At 42.7% G+C, this 16,935-nt stretch overlaps 1 protein-coding gene across 11 annotated transcripts in view; it reads left to right on the top strand.

Annotated features, from left to right (window-relative positions):
• Positions 1 to 16,935, top strand: part of sox5 (SRY-box transcription factor 5) — a 206,959-nt gene that overhangs the window by 147,271 nt on the left and 42,753 nt on the right. For 9 of the 11 annotated variants that reach the window (XM_067490294.1, XM_067490293.1, XM_067490290.1 and 6 more), the window contains exon 4: positions 14,814 to 14,900. The exons of the other annotated variants lie outside the window; for them this stretch is intronic. In XM_067490294.1, coding sequence (XP_067346395.1) covers positions 14,814 to 14,900 — 87 coding nt within the window. The remainder of the gene's footprint in view (positions 1 to 14,813; positions 14,901 to 16,935) is intronic. 11 annotated transcript variants of the gene reach the window in all.

Here is a 16,935-nt window from a genome sequence, read left to right as displayed (position 1 = left end):
GCATTTGTAATAGATGGGGGTAAAATCATCATGGACATGGCTCACAATCCAAATCAAGTCATTTTTTTCCCCCTCTTTTTGTGGTATGAGAAACAGGCAATGTCATGGGGTGAACCTGAGGCCTATTGTGGGGCCGGCCATTGTTGGCTCGATGAAAGGCTCATTCAAGTCACTTTTCTTATTGAATTGTTTTGTGTCTGCTTTTCAACGTGGCATTCTCTGTCCAGCCTCGCACAAGACAATCAGTGGGGATGAAACTCCTTTCCTCCATTCTTCCCAATCCAGATGAGCGATATTAAGGAGATGAATAGTGTGCATGTGTGTCTCTGTTTTTTTTTTTTTTTTTTTTTTTTTTTTTGGTGTTGGGGGGAGTAGTGCCTCAGCTTTTGTTTAATACATCGGCATAAAGGTGCTTAGAGAGAAGAGAGGGTCCTGTGGATTTCCTCATGGTGTGTGTGTGTCTGGGTGTGTTATTGGCCTCCTAGCGTGGCATTAAGTTAAGGACAAAGGCCTTGGATTCATGAATCAGCCAGGCCTTCCATAGCTTGGCTATTGTGCCCACAGTACAGTTTTGTGTGTGGATGTGTGTATTTGTGTGTGTGTTGATACCTGGTGATGAAGCAGGTTGAGAGTGAGTGTTGTGTGTGGATTGCTTTGCAATAGGAAAGTACTTGTGTGTTTCCTGTGTGTCTGAAACGCACCATGAATTTGTCTGTGTGTGTGTACGTGTGTATTTGTGTGAGTCAGACTGTCCCACATAAAGACCTCCTGTCACTGACATTCAAATATTAGACAGGCCCCAGTCTTTTGGCATCTACCCATTCACTTCCATTCAGCACAATGTCCCATGACCAAATCAGTGGAATCCATGATTTATCTATTCTACTTCCTCATAAACTTTCATTTACCCACCCTGTTGTTGTTGTTTTTCTTCCCTTTTCTGTTATTTTCTATGCTGGGTCCTTTCTCCCATTCCCATGGAGAGACAGAGGAATGTTTTTATGCTCCAAAATGCCTGCAAGATTAATGAGTTTTGTGTAAAGTTCTCAGACTTTCAATTGTCCCTTCAATTATTTTATCAAAAGGATATGAAATTCAGCTGAAAAATCTTGAAAGTTTTCAATGAGCGACAAAACATTCTGGGAAAAAGAATTGGTGTTCGAAGTTCAGTCACTTAGAAAAAGGTCAAATGATTGCACCCTCAAACATTTTCACTTTATAAGTAGAATTGTCAAGTTAGCTGATAACTTCAACATTCAATAAGTAGTTTACTAACATGCCTGCAGTTACTTTGTGTGTAGGTGGATGTCACACTTTGAAATGAAATTCTTGATTTTTCATCTTGACATTGTGCCACAGTCAAACAGGTATCACTTTGTTGCAAGCTTTCCAGACATTTCTACACTCTAAAAAAGATTACACTGGCTCTACAAAAAAGGTAAAAGTTTGCATGCACATTTCTAAGTAGTTCCAACTCTGGGTTTTTCAGGTAAACTGTATGCCTTGTGAAGTCAGACTAGAATAGTTTAGTACAACCAACATGACCTAAAGCTTACCTTGACCTAAAGCTTAATAAGGCCTGCAACTTAATAATAATTCAGAAGCTGCCGCAAAATTAAGTGATCAGATTACCTCATTTAAAGCTACAGTATGGAGAACGTTTACATTCCAAAACTGTGAAGCCTTGAACAGCACTGGTGGCAGTGCAGAGATTTTATCTCTAAAAGTCTACAAAGTGGGAGAACTCAGAAAGCAGAGTGGAATGATTTTGAGCTTCGTTGTAGTTGCTTATTATATCTATAACTGACTTGTTTTAATCGCATTTTCAATCGCATCATGAATGAAAGATTAAGAAACTGCCTTAGTTTGAGCAAGGTGGACCCAATAAACAGAGTGTGTGTTGCTCAAAAACAGTTTTGTTACACTCCATTTATTAAGTTTAGTGGATATTATAGCTTTAATATTAATAGTGCTGAGGTATAAATATTGTTTATTGGTAAACAACTCTATGGACAAAGAGCTTCACAATAAAACTCTTGGAACATAATAATTTACACTTACTAATAAGATGTATAGTAAAAGTTTGCATGGACATTTTTTAGTGGAAGGCTTTAGAGATGTGTCAGTTCAACTTATCGGTCATTTTATAGCTGTAGTACTAGTGTCCTGTTGTAGTATGTAGGACAAACTCCTCACGTGCACAAATGTGTTTATGCAGCCTATATTTTAAGATTTACACTTTGATACACTCTGATGGCACCTTCATGGCAAGTGTGTAAGTGTACTGTAGGCCGTGATGTACTTTAAATAGACTGCATGCAAGCTCTTTTGGCTCTTTTTGCAGTGTGTACTTACTTGTGTATGTGCTTTCAGTAGTCTTCTGTCACCTATGTTAGCTGTGTCCAGCACAGAACGTAATGAGTCGCACAGATATGAAGGTGCCTTAATGATGTATGTCACTGCATACGTAGGCCTTATTAGATTCTGCTCATATACAAGTACATGAGCATATGCATAAGTATTTGCAACAAGTCAGAAACTCTAGTAACTCCATCTTTCAATATGTCAGCCACTCAGCTAGCAAGGTAGCCAGCCCTAAAATGCATCAGCCAGTCAGCCATAATGCTAGTCACACAGCCAGTTATTCAGCCAGTCAGTCAATCAGTCTGTCAGTCTTTGAAGCTACAGGGTCTATATTAATTAACCCCTGGCTGGATGGTCACAGGGAGGTTCCTGTTGATGAAGTGGTAGTGTCTATGTTGTAAGCCTCAGGGATCATGACCCCTAGCCCACAATGCAGCCCAGCCTTATTTGAGCCAGATGTTGGAGTAGACAAGCATCTCGGTCCCCTCCTCCCTCACTGCATTTCTTTCCTTTGCTGCTGCTTGGCTAGCAGTGCGGTCTTCACCCGCCACTCATGTCAGACCTTTGATGCTACACTGGAAAGATCGCCTTTGCTTCTCTGTCGGCCTGCCTGATGCCAGCCCCCCCAGCCCATCCTCCGCGCTAACCATACTCTCTCTCTGTCTGTCTCCTTTTGGGATCCCTCTCTTCATCCATTCACCTCTCCCCCCCCCCTCCCTTCATTGTGTTTTTCACCCTCCCTCCGTGTTTGGCCCACTGCCCCTTTCCGCTTCGCTCAGAGGAAAGAGTGCCGTGTGTGTTGCCTGGCAGCATGCCCACTCTCATACCCCCCCCACTACCATCACCACCATCCCCTACTTTTTCCTGCCTCATCTTTACACTTTCTCTCTCTTTTCTCCCTCTTATTTCTTGCTTTCTATCTTTGCTTCTATTTCTCTTCTGTGGCACCTTCCCTCTATCCTTCTCTCCCTACCTCTCTTTGTCCCCGTCACTCTCTCCACCTGCTTCTAGTCACTCCCTCTCCATCTCTTTCACTCCCAGCCTCCATTCATGCTTCACTCTCCATCTCTCCCTCCTCCCTCCTTCCCTCCCTGCCTCTCTCCCCTCATCTCTTCCTCGCCTGGGCTCAGGAGCAGCGAACAGGTGTTGTCTCCTTTTGATTTGGGTGCGTTCGGATTAATGCTGTCAGCTCAGCTGTTAAAACAACTGCCACCGCCAGATGCCAGTCAGTTTGGGGCTGGAGCTGTCACCTACACACACATGCACACTTACACACATACACACATATTCAAACATCCAAATATACACACAGATGCAGGCCTACACACACGGTAACATGCACACGCACACACACATACACGGGCCTCTTGGCTCATTGAAATACCCACAAAGCAAATCAGCTGCTGTACGCCAGTGTTGTCTGTAACCCAGGTGTGTGTTTCTGTAGCCTTTCCAAAAGGGGCATAATAGCACGGTATTACAGCGATCATTAATACATAGTCAGAACTGCTATAGACTCACCTGGACAACTAGACCTAATCATTTATAGTAAACAGAAGGAACTTCACGTGAAGGAATATGAGTGAGAGATTATTTGTCAAAAATATTTTATTCCTAAAATAATTAATTGTTTTTCTCATTGAAAGTAAACACACAATTCAACTGTCAAACAAATTGTACATTTCATCACCTTTTTTTTCCTTCTACTTTTTACAGCGCATTTTCTTTAACGGGCAGTAATAGGTTTGCTTCTGTATTCAGTGAAAAAAAAAACGTCATTATGGCTTGTTTATATAAGCTTGGCCTGTAACTGTGTTTACGGTTAGACAAACTCACCATTCCTAAGGCAACACATGATTTCTACCTCTTCAACTTCAACCCCTCCCTTCTTTCCTCTATGCACTGCATAAACTCACTTCTTCCTCTGTTTTCTCCAAAGTCCCCATCCTGCCCTGTCTGCTGTCAGCATACACACAAGTGTACATGCAGTATAATACACACCTGTCAGGAGCTCTTACTTACTTTACTTGTCCTTCCCTGCTTCATTAAAACTATAAAATGTTCACTTTCTAGGTTTGTGATCTGTGTGTGTTTTTGTCTGTGTGCGTGCGTGTGTGTTTCTGTGCGTGCATGCCTGCGTCACCATTTTATTGGCACCGACTCCATTCCTACACTCACAGTCCTTATCCACCTAACAGTTGCTTAAATTTAGAATGTGGATTCTTGTTGTTGCAATTTGTTGGGATATTGATGATTAACTATGAATATCAATGAAGTGTGGTGTGTAAGTCATGTGTAACTGCTATTTAAGGCTTCTTGAGATGTGGGTAGAGCTCGCAGTTTCCTGCCTGTGTACGGGGGCTTCAGTGAGGTGATGCTGGTGTCTTGTTTCATTCCGTATTCACACACACAAACACAGTGTATTGGGGGAAACATTCCACCATCCATCATTTCCTTCTGACAGATATTTTGATACATTATCTGTCTCCTGCTCACTGCCTATCTCTCCTACTTTTCTCTCTCTTTCTCTCTCTCTCACATGCTTAAACACACATTTTTTCCTCCCAAATTGAACTCAAGTTTTCAAGCTTCACACTAGACAGTCTTGTGATGCTGGATGAAGGAGCCGTCCACACTGAGACACTGGACATTTGTTTGTTAGGTCATTACGGTTTGTCTGACACAGTCTTACACCCAAACGCAAATATAACCGACACACTCTCTAACATTGACGGCTCTGTCTCACTCCCCCCTCCCCCAGGGTATCAGTTTACTATATGAAAACACAGAAAAATGCAGGAGCTCCACCCTCTTTGTAGCATACTGATTGAACTGTATTTCGCCCTAATAAGTGTTTGTTTAATTATGCTAACAAGGTTATGGCCAAGGTTATCATACCCCACTGTGGTCTCCGCTGAGCCAAATGTTGTTAAGTATGTACAATTAGCCCAATCAAAGAGTCATGGGTGCCTTGTCAGGGGAGTGATAGAAGGAGGAGGAGGAAAGGGTCAAAGACCACCATAAATGTTCAAGAAGAAAAGAAGCACCGATGTAAAGAATCTGTGAGTCTAAAATGTAAATGTTATTTAAAATAGAGAGTAAGACTGTTAACTTCTGATAGAAATATGAAAGACCAGATTAACACAGGATTGATTCAAGAAAAACAGAAACAGGATGTGTTGAATTTAGGAGTCAAGTTTGATTTAATAAACCAAATTTATCAGGAATTATTGTACATTATTATACATTTTTACTTCAGTCAATTTTTATCATTTAAACAAATTTATCCTTGGAATTTGTTTGACTAACCATTAAGTGTGCGTGCTAATTATTTACTGTGGTGAAATTATTTACTGTGGTGAAAAAGTGTGTAATCCAAAGTTGTGCTTGTGACTGACACATTAGTCAGTGCGCATATAAAATGTTCATGCTCCTGTGATAACTGAATAAAACATCTGTTAGTTAAAGAACTGATGTCGCACATGAAATTTGTGGAGCTACATTTAGTATCTTTGATTAGACCTCCCATGCCATCCCAAAAGTCCACCACTTTTATAGTTTTCAGACTTTCTCTTTCTCTCAAGAATAGGCCAACATAGTCCCTGTAATGTCACAATGACTTCATGCATTTTGCATCCACTATTTTTATTGTTTTGGTTTAAAAACCTTCTCCAATATATGGAAGACAGTTCAGCTGTTTTCCAATATTGTTTAATGCACCCCATGCCAAGTAAACCGAAATTGTGTGTAAAATAGGTGAAGTGTCCTTTTGTGCCTGTTGTTTTTGTGTTTTTGCTTTTTGTAGCACTTCAACATTTATGTAATCAACTGTACTTTTACTTATGTGCCTATTTAAATATAGCTATTTTAATTCACTCTCACTACAGTGTGCACTTTAACCAACTCTGTTATCATCATTAAATCTGTGTGAGTTCTACCCCTCAGATTTGCTGGCCACAGATGGCTAAGTGATCTAACTGTGACCTAACCAGTAGCATCAGCCGTTATTGACGAAGCAAATCTCATCAACGAATTAAACTTTTGTTTTTCTTCGTCTTAAAACAATGTGACCCTGCAAAGAAAACTGAGGAGCAGGAAAAGGTTTACAGGAAGAGATGCTGACGTGAGTGAATGATTGGAGCACAGTGACTCGTAAGGCTCCAGTACATCAGGCACACAAACACAAACACACACATGCTAGTCAGCAGAGCATTCCACTGCTGTTTGGACTGTTGTTGCCATTGGTCTAATGGTTCTCACATGTCTGTCGCCCTATCTTTGAACAGCACACAGGACAATGTGGGCTATTCTTAAGACTTTACAACGCATTCTGCCTCAAGCCGATCAGCACACAGATGGAACAAATGTTCACACATAGAGAAGAAAGACAAAAAGACAAAGACAGATATCAAGACTCCAACAGACACATAAACAGAGGGAGAAGTGTGTGCGCGTGCATGTGTGTGTCTGTCTGTGCTTGTCAACAGCGTATGTATTAACTGGACTAGGCGGGTCCCGCCTCTGCTGCCCGGCAAAGCAAAGCAACTCTAAAGCCCAGCCAACTGTCAATCAAACAGCCAACGCAGGGCCAAAACTATGATAGCATCAGAAATAACAGTCTTTACCCATCAGTCTCACATGCACAGACACTCAAACACACACGCGCAGCGGAAGTTAAAGTCACAGCTCAGGCCTGTTTGAATAGGCTACCAACATGCAAAGCAGCATTAGTGTGTCAGAAATGTCTCGCTGTTCTGCCTGTCTCTCAGTCATTGCTTTGACAGGCAGACGAAAAATGTCAGAGAAAACACGACACTCTGTGTGTGTGTGTGTATGTGTGTGTCTGTGCCTGCACACTCTCTCACGTAGTTAATGCATGGGTCCATTCCCCTCCTATACATGGCAGGCCCGATACACAATGTCTTCTTTTGTTGTCACGTTAAAGTGATGCAATAAAGCTGCGCAGTGACAAGGACGGCCCGGGGGCTGCTTCAGTGACAGAGACATTGCGCGCGTGCATGTCCGCGTGTGTGCATGTGTGTGGAGTGGAGACAAGAGCACTGAAGAGGGGTTATTGCCACGAGACAGATTGCAAGTGTCATTTTCCATTACAGCAGCCCAAGCCCCTGTGTAAGACACACACACACATGCACTGATACACACCGATACGCATGCCTTGGCCTACTTTAACAAGATGCTTTTGACAGGGAGAGATGTGCGTGCATTAAGAGAGTGCCAGCCCCGACTGTTTAACCCTCTCCTCACCCTGACACCAGGTTGAGAGAGCAGAATTTGCAGCAACACCCTTTATTATTTGTGGTTTTATTTCTTCCTTTGTGGGCTTTTGAGAGGTCACTGATATAAAACAAGCTTTGGAATAAGGCTAAAGGGTTCAAGAGTCTGTAAATTTCATTTCAATCTGTAATTGTTGCCTAAATCTAATTTTAGGGATTTTGCATGGCTTAATTGAATAATTACATCATGGTGCTCCATCATGTGAAAAATCTTTGACCTCTTAGGTTTCAAATTATTATTAAAAACACTGACATATAGATACAAAGGTACAAAGGTGCTTTTCTTAGCTCTCTAAAAGTTTGACTTCAGAAGATACAAGGTTTTCAGCTGTCAGCAGCTCTAGGATAGTTGTCATCGCAGCTTTTTAAAGGATCCACAGTGAATGAGTTTTAAATACAGCATGAAATACATTGTTACTTGTAATCCTCTATTATCTATTCAAAAGTCTCCCATGAGACTATGTTTGTTAACTGGGCAATTAGCTGTCAGTATTTGGTGGTTATCAGTGCCACAGTTGACACTTGGTCTCGTCAGCTTGTAAAGAATGAGGCAGTAAAATGAAAATGGGATCCGTGTTTGGTCCCATAGCTTGTCCCTAATAAGGTGCAGTGGTAGCAGCTATCGGGCCAAGCTGAAATTAGTCCGCAGCAGATTCAAATGTCTAGATGCTATCAAACACCATTTAATGATAATGGAGGTCACAGAGGCAATTGGGAAAATGGTGTGTATGTCTGTGTGTGTGTGTATGTGTGTGTGTGTGCCTGTGAAAGGAATGTTTCTCTGTCTCCCACAAAAACACAGCATTAAGATAGTATCGCTAATTTCTTCAGCTCGGCACAAAAACAACATGCAGAGGAGGGGAGAGAGTGAGGGAAAAAATAAAACAACACACAAGCGAAACGAAACAACAAGGAAAGTTTTTCTGCGACTTTCTCGAATGTCGCTCCAGATTTTGCCCTTCATCGTTCTTTCACAATGTCGCGCCCTCTCCACTGCTATTTCTGACTGCCAGTGTGTGGATCTGGCTGGCTGAGATTTCATGCCAGTGTAAAAATTGGCTGAGGGTTTGGTTCAAATCAAATTGGACATAAGCACCCACAACACCATCTGTTAGGAAAAGGCAGTGGAGTGAAGGGCAGAACTCTGTATTCAGATAAATGGATTTTCAATTTATTAAACTGTTGACTGACACCCTTGTAAATTTTCGCTTTATGTGCTGTGGCCTATTCTTAGAACGTCATATTTAATGGAAACATGTTGCTATACATTCATACACTCCCTAATATTAGAATGAAAAAAGATTCCACTACATCTGTTGTTTTGCGCAAGTTAAATTCCTTTTTTTATATATTTTTGCAGCACAGTTGCCTCACATTTTCATGAGCGGAAAAAAAAACACTCATTTGTCCTTTATTTGAAGCTTATTTCTAAAACTTTGAATCGACAAAAATAAAGCCCTCCTTGTGGTTAGTCGTTAGGTGTTTTGGCAAGTGATATTCCGTGTGTGTTTGCAGTTTTCTCATACCAGGTGTGTTGCCCCAAAAAGTGTTTGGAGATGTATCTGTGATTGTCACAGTACTTTTGGGGGAGGGGGGACCATATGTCCCCTATTGATTCACCCATAAACTGAAATTACTTTGCAAGGTGAATAACAGTCTCACAACTCTGAGAAGTGGCTTAGTGTGTTAGTGTGTGCCAAATTATTTTAGTTTATGTGTGATTGTATGTGTGCTGGTGTATAGCATCCCTCCCCCCAGGCCTGTTGACTGGTTTAGGTGTATATTTATAACATAATTTGGAGCAGCTTCTGAATGAAAAGTCACTATAGCTGTTGATGCAGACCAGGTACTGATTCTAACACATAAACACACACACACACACACAAACACACTATGCTTCACTAGGAGACAAGGAGCACTGGGTGGGGGCTAGAAAGTAAGAAGGAGGAGGAGGAGAGAGATTCTAGTGTTTACACAGAGGCCTGGCCACCGCGGCAACTGTTGCCAAGCGCTGTTCTCCCCAACAACAAGCCAGTAATTGGTACTTTTAGCGGCTAACCTTGTGGAGGTGGTGGAGCGAGGTGGTCTTGGACAAAAAGCTTTTTGATACGTCTCCCTCTCTATCTGTGTCTTCTCCCTCAAGCTGGAGTATAGTGGCCCTGTTTATTTTTTATATAATTATTATTTATTTATTTTTTACCCGTAATCTTGGCACCGCCCTCCTCCGCTTTGGAACGATTGGACGGTCTTTAGAAGGAATCAATGAAAATGTGTCCAGACACATGGCCCAGCTCAACTAGACATGAATTGATCATCAAAATATCAACATCATCATTTCGTAATGGAGTATGTTGGCTCTGTCGGTGTGAGGGGAATAGGCAGATTGAAAAGAAAAGCGCAAGTATCAAGAGAGTGTAAATAAGTGAGGAGTCCTCTTCCAAATTTAGCTTCTCCAAAACTCCTTTGAACATGTAGATAATGTAGACCCAGTCGGTTAAAGTTGTAACATTTTACTGTTGAAATGTTCAAGGTATCTCATACTGGAGCCTCTTTTTCTAACTGTGCATAACCCTGAACAAGAGGTTTGTGTTTGATTAGGGCACTTAAGTCATTGAGAGGGAGCAGCTTTATGTTTGACAGTTAATATGTGGAAGAATTAGGAGAGTGTGAATAAAAAGCACCAGTACTTCTAAGACTTTAACTACATCAAATGTAAATATTCTCATTCTGTCTAGGTTTTCACTACATCTCTTCTAATCACACTCTCTCTCTTTCTTTATCCTTCCATCTCAATACTTCAGTGTTCAGGGTGGCACTCTTAGTCAAACTCCACCAGTGCTTGTATAATTGCTTATTCAATGCTGACCCCTTCTCGGTTTGGGGGTGGGGGGGGTGGGGGTGCAGATGGAAGGAGAGGAGGGAATAACTGGTCCCTCCCCATGACTGCCAAGGTCCAAGTCAATGTGGAGCCTGTTTTTCGGGATATAAGGGCCAACCACGGGTCCCAAGCCAGGGCCCTTTCCTGTGGGCCGTCCTCCTCCTCATCTTTGCTCTCCTCCTTCATCCTCCACCCTCCTCTGAGTCCCGGCTGTGACTGGCGCTGGCACAGAGGCCCCTTTGTTGTACACCCGAGGGCTCTCTCTCTCTCTCTCTCTCTCTCTCTCTCTCTCTTTCCATACACCCCCCTCCTCCTCTTTTACCTCCTCTTTACCATTCCTCCCTCCCTTTTCCTCTAAAGGTCTCCAGTCTTCACAAATATGAGATAATAGGAAAAATAGAGTTGGCCGCTTGTGGTGACTCAGGGCAAAATGTCTGAGTGAAAAATAGAAAGTGAGCGAGGGAGAGAGAGATGGTATTGTTTGTGAGGTCGGTCGGCGCAAGCTGGACTGAGATTGAATCTCCTCCCATCTCTGTCTCTCTGTCTCTCTCCCTCTCTCTCTTTCCCCCTCTCTCTCTCTCTCTCTCTCTCTCTCTCTCTCTCTCTCTCGTGCTCTCTCCAGCAGCTTCTGAACCAAAAGCTCACTGTGGATCCAAAAGCCGGATGGGGGCTCGCTCTATCACACACACATGCAGACTGTGTCTGTGTGCGTGTCTCTCTCTCTCTCTCGGCAGGTGGACAGGGTTGTTTTGGCTCGGCTGCAGGGCAGCAGCTTGACTCCGTTTGAGCCAATGAGCCAAAATAATAGCCGACGATTTCAGAGTTATTGTCAGCATCCCTCCCCCACCTCTGCTTTTCCCAGAATCCCTCTCAGCCTTATGGGACCAGAATCAGAACATCAGCTTTAGATGAATTAATGCATTTTGGCTTGAAAATATGACAGTGGGATTCACAGCTGTACATACCATGCAGTTAAACCCAGACAGTCAAAACAAGAAAAGGTTTTTAAAACACATTAAACCTTGTTCCAACTAAGAGAAAGGTAAAAAAATATGTTCATACGCAGTTGAAAACACACAGCAGTTGCTCAACGTCTGTGCTACATGCGACTATAGACTTTGTAGTTCCTTTCTCTCCCTCTTTTAATAATTTTGTTCTCCCCTTCAGTTCTTTCAACAGGAAGGTGGGTGTCCTCCATCACCCTTAACACCCCACCCAGCAATAAATGGCCCACACCCTTGCGTGGGCACTAAACACCACCCGCTTACCTCACAGAACACTCACACACTTGCATACACATGCACGTACACACACGTACGCATATATACATGTGCACGGGCACATACACACACCTACCACAGACACACATTACGCATCCCTTATGTCAGAGGAATAGGGAGTAGCTTCTGTGATTTTCATGGAAAGTGTTGTGCTGTCCATTTTTATTCTATGATTTTTGGCCGTAATTAGTAGTAGATGCTTGCTGTGTTTCCATCCAACTGTCGAGCAAATTATATAAAAAGTCTTGAAACACTGCAGAACAAGAAATGTGAATCAGGTGCATTTCCATCTGCCATGCTGAAGCAAATAAAACCTCAAATGTGAGAGAAGTGGAAAGAGTCTTGTTTTTGCATCAGGCAAGCCTCTATTGTTGGGCAGTGTCAGATAATGGAGACCATATTTCATATTCTTATATAAAGACAAAAACAAGGAAATGCACTTGGCAGTTGGCCGTTTTATAATGCACCAAATTGATGCCCAAATGACCACAACGAGAAGCTAGTGCAAGGGAGAGAGTTTGATATTTTGCTGAGGTCACAGTTTCACCATGTCCATCTTTTAACTTTGTGCATGTGTATGCATGTGCCAGTATCCTCTATTCCTTTAGAGTGTGTGTTTGTAGTTTATCACAGGTGACAGAGGAAGGGGGTTCATTCCTCATAGTGCTTACCACATCAATCAACAGCTCAGTAAAAACTACAGCATGCCAGCTCTTCTTCTCTTATCCTCTCTTCTTCCCTTTCCTCTATTCTCTCTTCTCTCTATCCTCCTGCCCATTTCCTCCCATTTTGCCATTCGCCGCACAATGAAAGAGCCTCTTGGCTTTTATTAATAGTTAAAGTGGCCCCAGCCTGTCACTGGGGACAATGGCTGCAGCCCTGTTAATAAATAAAAATAATAACTAGGAGATGGAGATAGAGAGGGAGTGCAATGGAAAGAGAACAGGCGACACTGCCATTTGTTGTTCCCTCTCACTTGTCAAAGCTCTTTGGCTTAAAAGCCTCTGTCATTGTTGAGGGAGAGGGGGCTGGAGGGAGAGTTGAGAGTGAGAGACGGAAAGAAGGAGGGAGAGAGAGAGTGAGCGCCAGGGGCTAATAGCACCTGTTGGGGTGACGGTGAGACAGCTGTCACGGGGGGGAAAAAAACAGAAGCACACTCTTTCTCTACTCCTTCTATGTGTCTTTTCCCCCTCCCTGTTTGTGCAATAGACTCTCCGTCTGTCTCATTCTCGAGCCACGTCCTCCTACCCTCGTCCCACTACTAACCTATTCCCTGAGGACCATGGTGGCTTCTGACTGTACACATAAGGGCACATCATTGATTGCTGACTAACTGGCTGAGTGGCAGCATCAAAGACACAAGGACAGACCAGTCACGGCCCAAGGACAGTGGGAATAGAAACAGAAAAAGTGAGAGGTGAACTGGCTTGAAGTTCAGCTCTGATAACACGCTGTGTGTGTTTGCGAATGTGTGCCTATTGTAATTGAGGGAGTGCAAATGCTCTTGTCTTAAAGCCAAAGAAAAGGACCTGCTTCAGGCCTCTGAGGAGGCTGTAGGCACATGTATACAAACACAAACTGAGGTACAGTATATAGGACAAACCACAGGGCTCTCTTGCATGTCGCCTTGTGCGATCGTGTGTCCTTTAAAATCTTCCAGGTGGTTTCTCTCCTTCATCTCTCTACATTCCCTCCATCACAGGCAGGACATAATATAGGGATGAAGAGAAAAGAAAGTTTAGGCAGAAGCACTGCCTTTTATGTTTGGATGATAGCTAAAAAGTGCTTTGATTTGCTGTTGAGTGTGTCTCACTTAGTGGTGAAAAAAGCGCTAAGCTGTTCAACTCAACACACCGGACATCTCTCTTTCTCTCTCTCTCTTTCTCTTTTTCTCTGTGCAAAGCATTAGTGTTTGTGTCACAGCATGTGTGTGTGTCTGTGTGTGTGCAGGCAAGCTGTCACATACCAACAAGATTAAGACTTTTTTCTTAAATCAGTCTTGTCGTTAAAAAAGATAATCCAGGCACAAACAAACTTTTTGCCTACCGTCAGCAATTGCCAGTGTGTGTATTTATACTCACAGTATATGATTACATTTGAGTGTGTGTGTGTGTGTGTGTGTGTGTGTGTGTGTGTGTGTGTGTGTGTGTGTGTGTGTGTCTGTTGGATAATAGGGTTAATCTCCCTTCTCAAAGTGTAAAACCTCCTTCCTTAGCAAGGCCTTGGTTCCCAGATGGCTCCTAGTAAATAGAATACACTTTGACACATACACACACACACACATGCACACACAAATGGTCGCGCTTTGCACTGTCAGTTCTCCTATGGTTTAATCATTTCTCTTTGTTCATGTCAATACCAGTCAACAGGGTGACTGGGCGGATGGCAGCATCTATGTACGTGTAATGCATGTGTATGATTTGGCTATTAGTGAATACGTGTGCACCCATTTAGGATCAAGTCTCTCCATGTGTGTGTGACATCCATGTGTGACCATAGTTGGGATGGTAATTAGTGATCTGAGTGTGTGTGCACATGTGTCCCGGAGTTTCTGTGTGTAAGGGTCTGTGGAGTGTGTGTTGAAAACAAAGCGCTAGCTGATAATGTGTCCATTGTGGCGGGTGCATTAAGGCCCTCTTTGTCTCAGGGCCCACAGGGCTAATGATTCTCTAGCAGCAGGTGAGAGGGAAAAAGCCTCTCTTTTCCTCTGCCTCTCTCTGCACTTGGTTCTCTCACTTTATCTTGCGTTGCCTCTCTCTCTCTCTCTCTCTTTTGCTCACTTGTTTTCGTTCTTCAGATTTCCTCTCTTTCGATTTTCAGCTTCTCTCTTTCCACCTTTCTCTCGCTCTCTCTCTCACTCTCTCCTGCTGATGCGGCCATTAGGCTGAGCTGCCGCTGCCTTTATTACAGCAAATGGACTTTAAATGAGCTTTATTGTTATGTTGGCCAGCCAACTGAATCCCTCTCTCTCTCTCCTCTGCCCCCCCCCCCAAACAGAGGCCCCCAGCATTGAGAGGCTGTTGTCAAAGGACTGGAAGGATAAACTTTTGGCCATGGGCTCAGGGCACATCGGGGAAATTAAAGGTATGGCACAAATAAATAATGACAGAACTGAACTTAAATGAGCTCTTAAGAATTTTAGTTAACATTTCAACTTGACTGTTGCCAAATGTGCACATCTTTGATGTCCATTTACGGTGAAAAAGTCAATAAATATAATTAAAAATCTTTCTTCGGTAACAAAAGTAATTCTAGTGGTTGCTGTCTGTATCCGTGGTTACACCAAACTACAAGTAACTAATGCAGCTTGACATTTTGTGGAGGTGATTCACCAAAATGCACAGACATGCACAGAAAGTGAACAAAATCGGTTCAGACATAGCCAACAGCTTATTCACTGACTCCATGGCAACATTATACTTTCTGTTTACAACAAACACGATGGACCTTGATGGAAAAACATTAATATCAATGTGAAACCAATAAAACAAAGGAGTGGCAAACATCCATGATATTTGTCACCTAAGTGACACCTTAAGTCTCAGAATTGTGTTGAAAACCTCACAAATATACTTAGAAACACGTTTAGTAGAATTTACATGCCAAATGATGGTATTTTAAAAGTACTAATCACACGCACTTAAGGGAGTGAAAACACGAGTCGTGATGTTGAAAATGCTTAATTGAAACAAATGTGTTTCAGTTGAACTAACTCTAGTGAACTGAGCTGCCCTGAACTAAACCACGCTGCCTGCCTGTCCTCATGTTTGACCAACAAGTCAAAACGTCAATGATGACTCTGCTTGTCAGGCAGCTCTATGTTCATTTCAGTGTTAATCACCTGTTTTATCCACACAAGCCCTTATTACAATTTGAGAGCGAGACAGACAGAGGAGGACAGAGTTCAGGAAGTGAAGTAAAAAGGTAACAAGAGAGCTGCGCTGTAAATATGCAGGATTCAGCAAATCAGTCAAAGAGAAAAAAAACACAAGGGGGTGAAAGACGTGAGAGAAGCAGAAAGAAAGAGTTAGAAGAGACTGGCTATTATTCGCTGTAACTCCAGGGCAAAGCAGTCAGTCGTTCTCCTCCAGTAATTGAGCTTCATTAGGAAGCAAAGCAATATGTAATCAAAGAGCCTCATGGAGCGGCGTGGCCGTTGAGAGGGGGCTCCATTGATCAAACCCCCTTTTCCCAGCTCCCTGCCGCGCTGACATTTCTGTGTAGGGGCGTCCCGCTTGGCGCACCACACACCAACAGCTGGGGAGCAATATCAGGAGTATGTATGAGTGCTTGTGTTTGTGTGTGTGTGTGTGTGTGTGTGTGTGTGTGTGTGTGTGTGTGTAAGTGCATTTATGCCAGTTGAGTCCATGTGTGTCTCTTAAACAGCGCTTACATAACAATGTGTGTCTGTGAGTCTGAAAAAAGGCAGAAATATATAGAAAGTCAAGTGTTTGTACACCCGTTTGCATTGATAATGTGTGTGTATGAGTTTGTGTGAGTGTGTGTGTGTGTGTGTGTGTGTGTGCGCGCTGTTCTCATTTGTCAGCGCATCCCTTGACATTTTTTTTCCCCCATCGAATTCCATTGAAGAGCTTTTTGCGGGGAACAAAGTGATTTTGAACTACCGCCTCCCGCTCAGTCTGCCTTATTGAGAAGCATCATTGGTAAAAGGCTCCATGCAGTTCGCAGGACACACATACACACATACACAAAGTATCAAGGATAGTGCTACAGTAAATATTCCCATAGTTTAGTGCCATCAACATCAGATCTGCTGGATTAGAAAGTACAATTACAATCAGGTTGAAGGCCTAGTGCTTTTTGTACTAGTAAATGCACTGTACACTGTCACATATATAGTGCGGTTGCATCAGCTTGTTTCAGCACTTATTAAAACCATACAGTGTTTACACAGTTAATTTTTAAACCCTTCAACCAAGGATCTTTATTGCTCCCTTTTTCCATCAAATTGAACCAGATGCTCTTTGGGTTTAACTTTGTTAACATCTACCCGACATGCAGCCGTTTAGTAGTTAGCAAAGCATAGGTTGCAATCAAACGCACGTCCTCAGAAATCACATCCGGATCACACTGAGCAGTCCTTTAGGAGGAGTTTCAG

Source organism: Channa argus, chromosome 21, assembly GCF_033026475.1.
Source record: "Channa argus isolate prfri chromosome 21, Channa argus male v1.0, whole genome shotgun sequence".
In the NCBI taxonomy this organism is placed as follows: Eukaryota; Metazoa; Chordata; class Actinopteri; order Anabantiformes; family Channidae; genus Channa; species Channa argus.
Note: the sequence above shows the minus strand (reverse complement) of the source record. Positions and strands in the feature narration are given on the sequence as shown.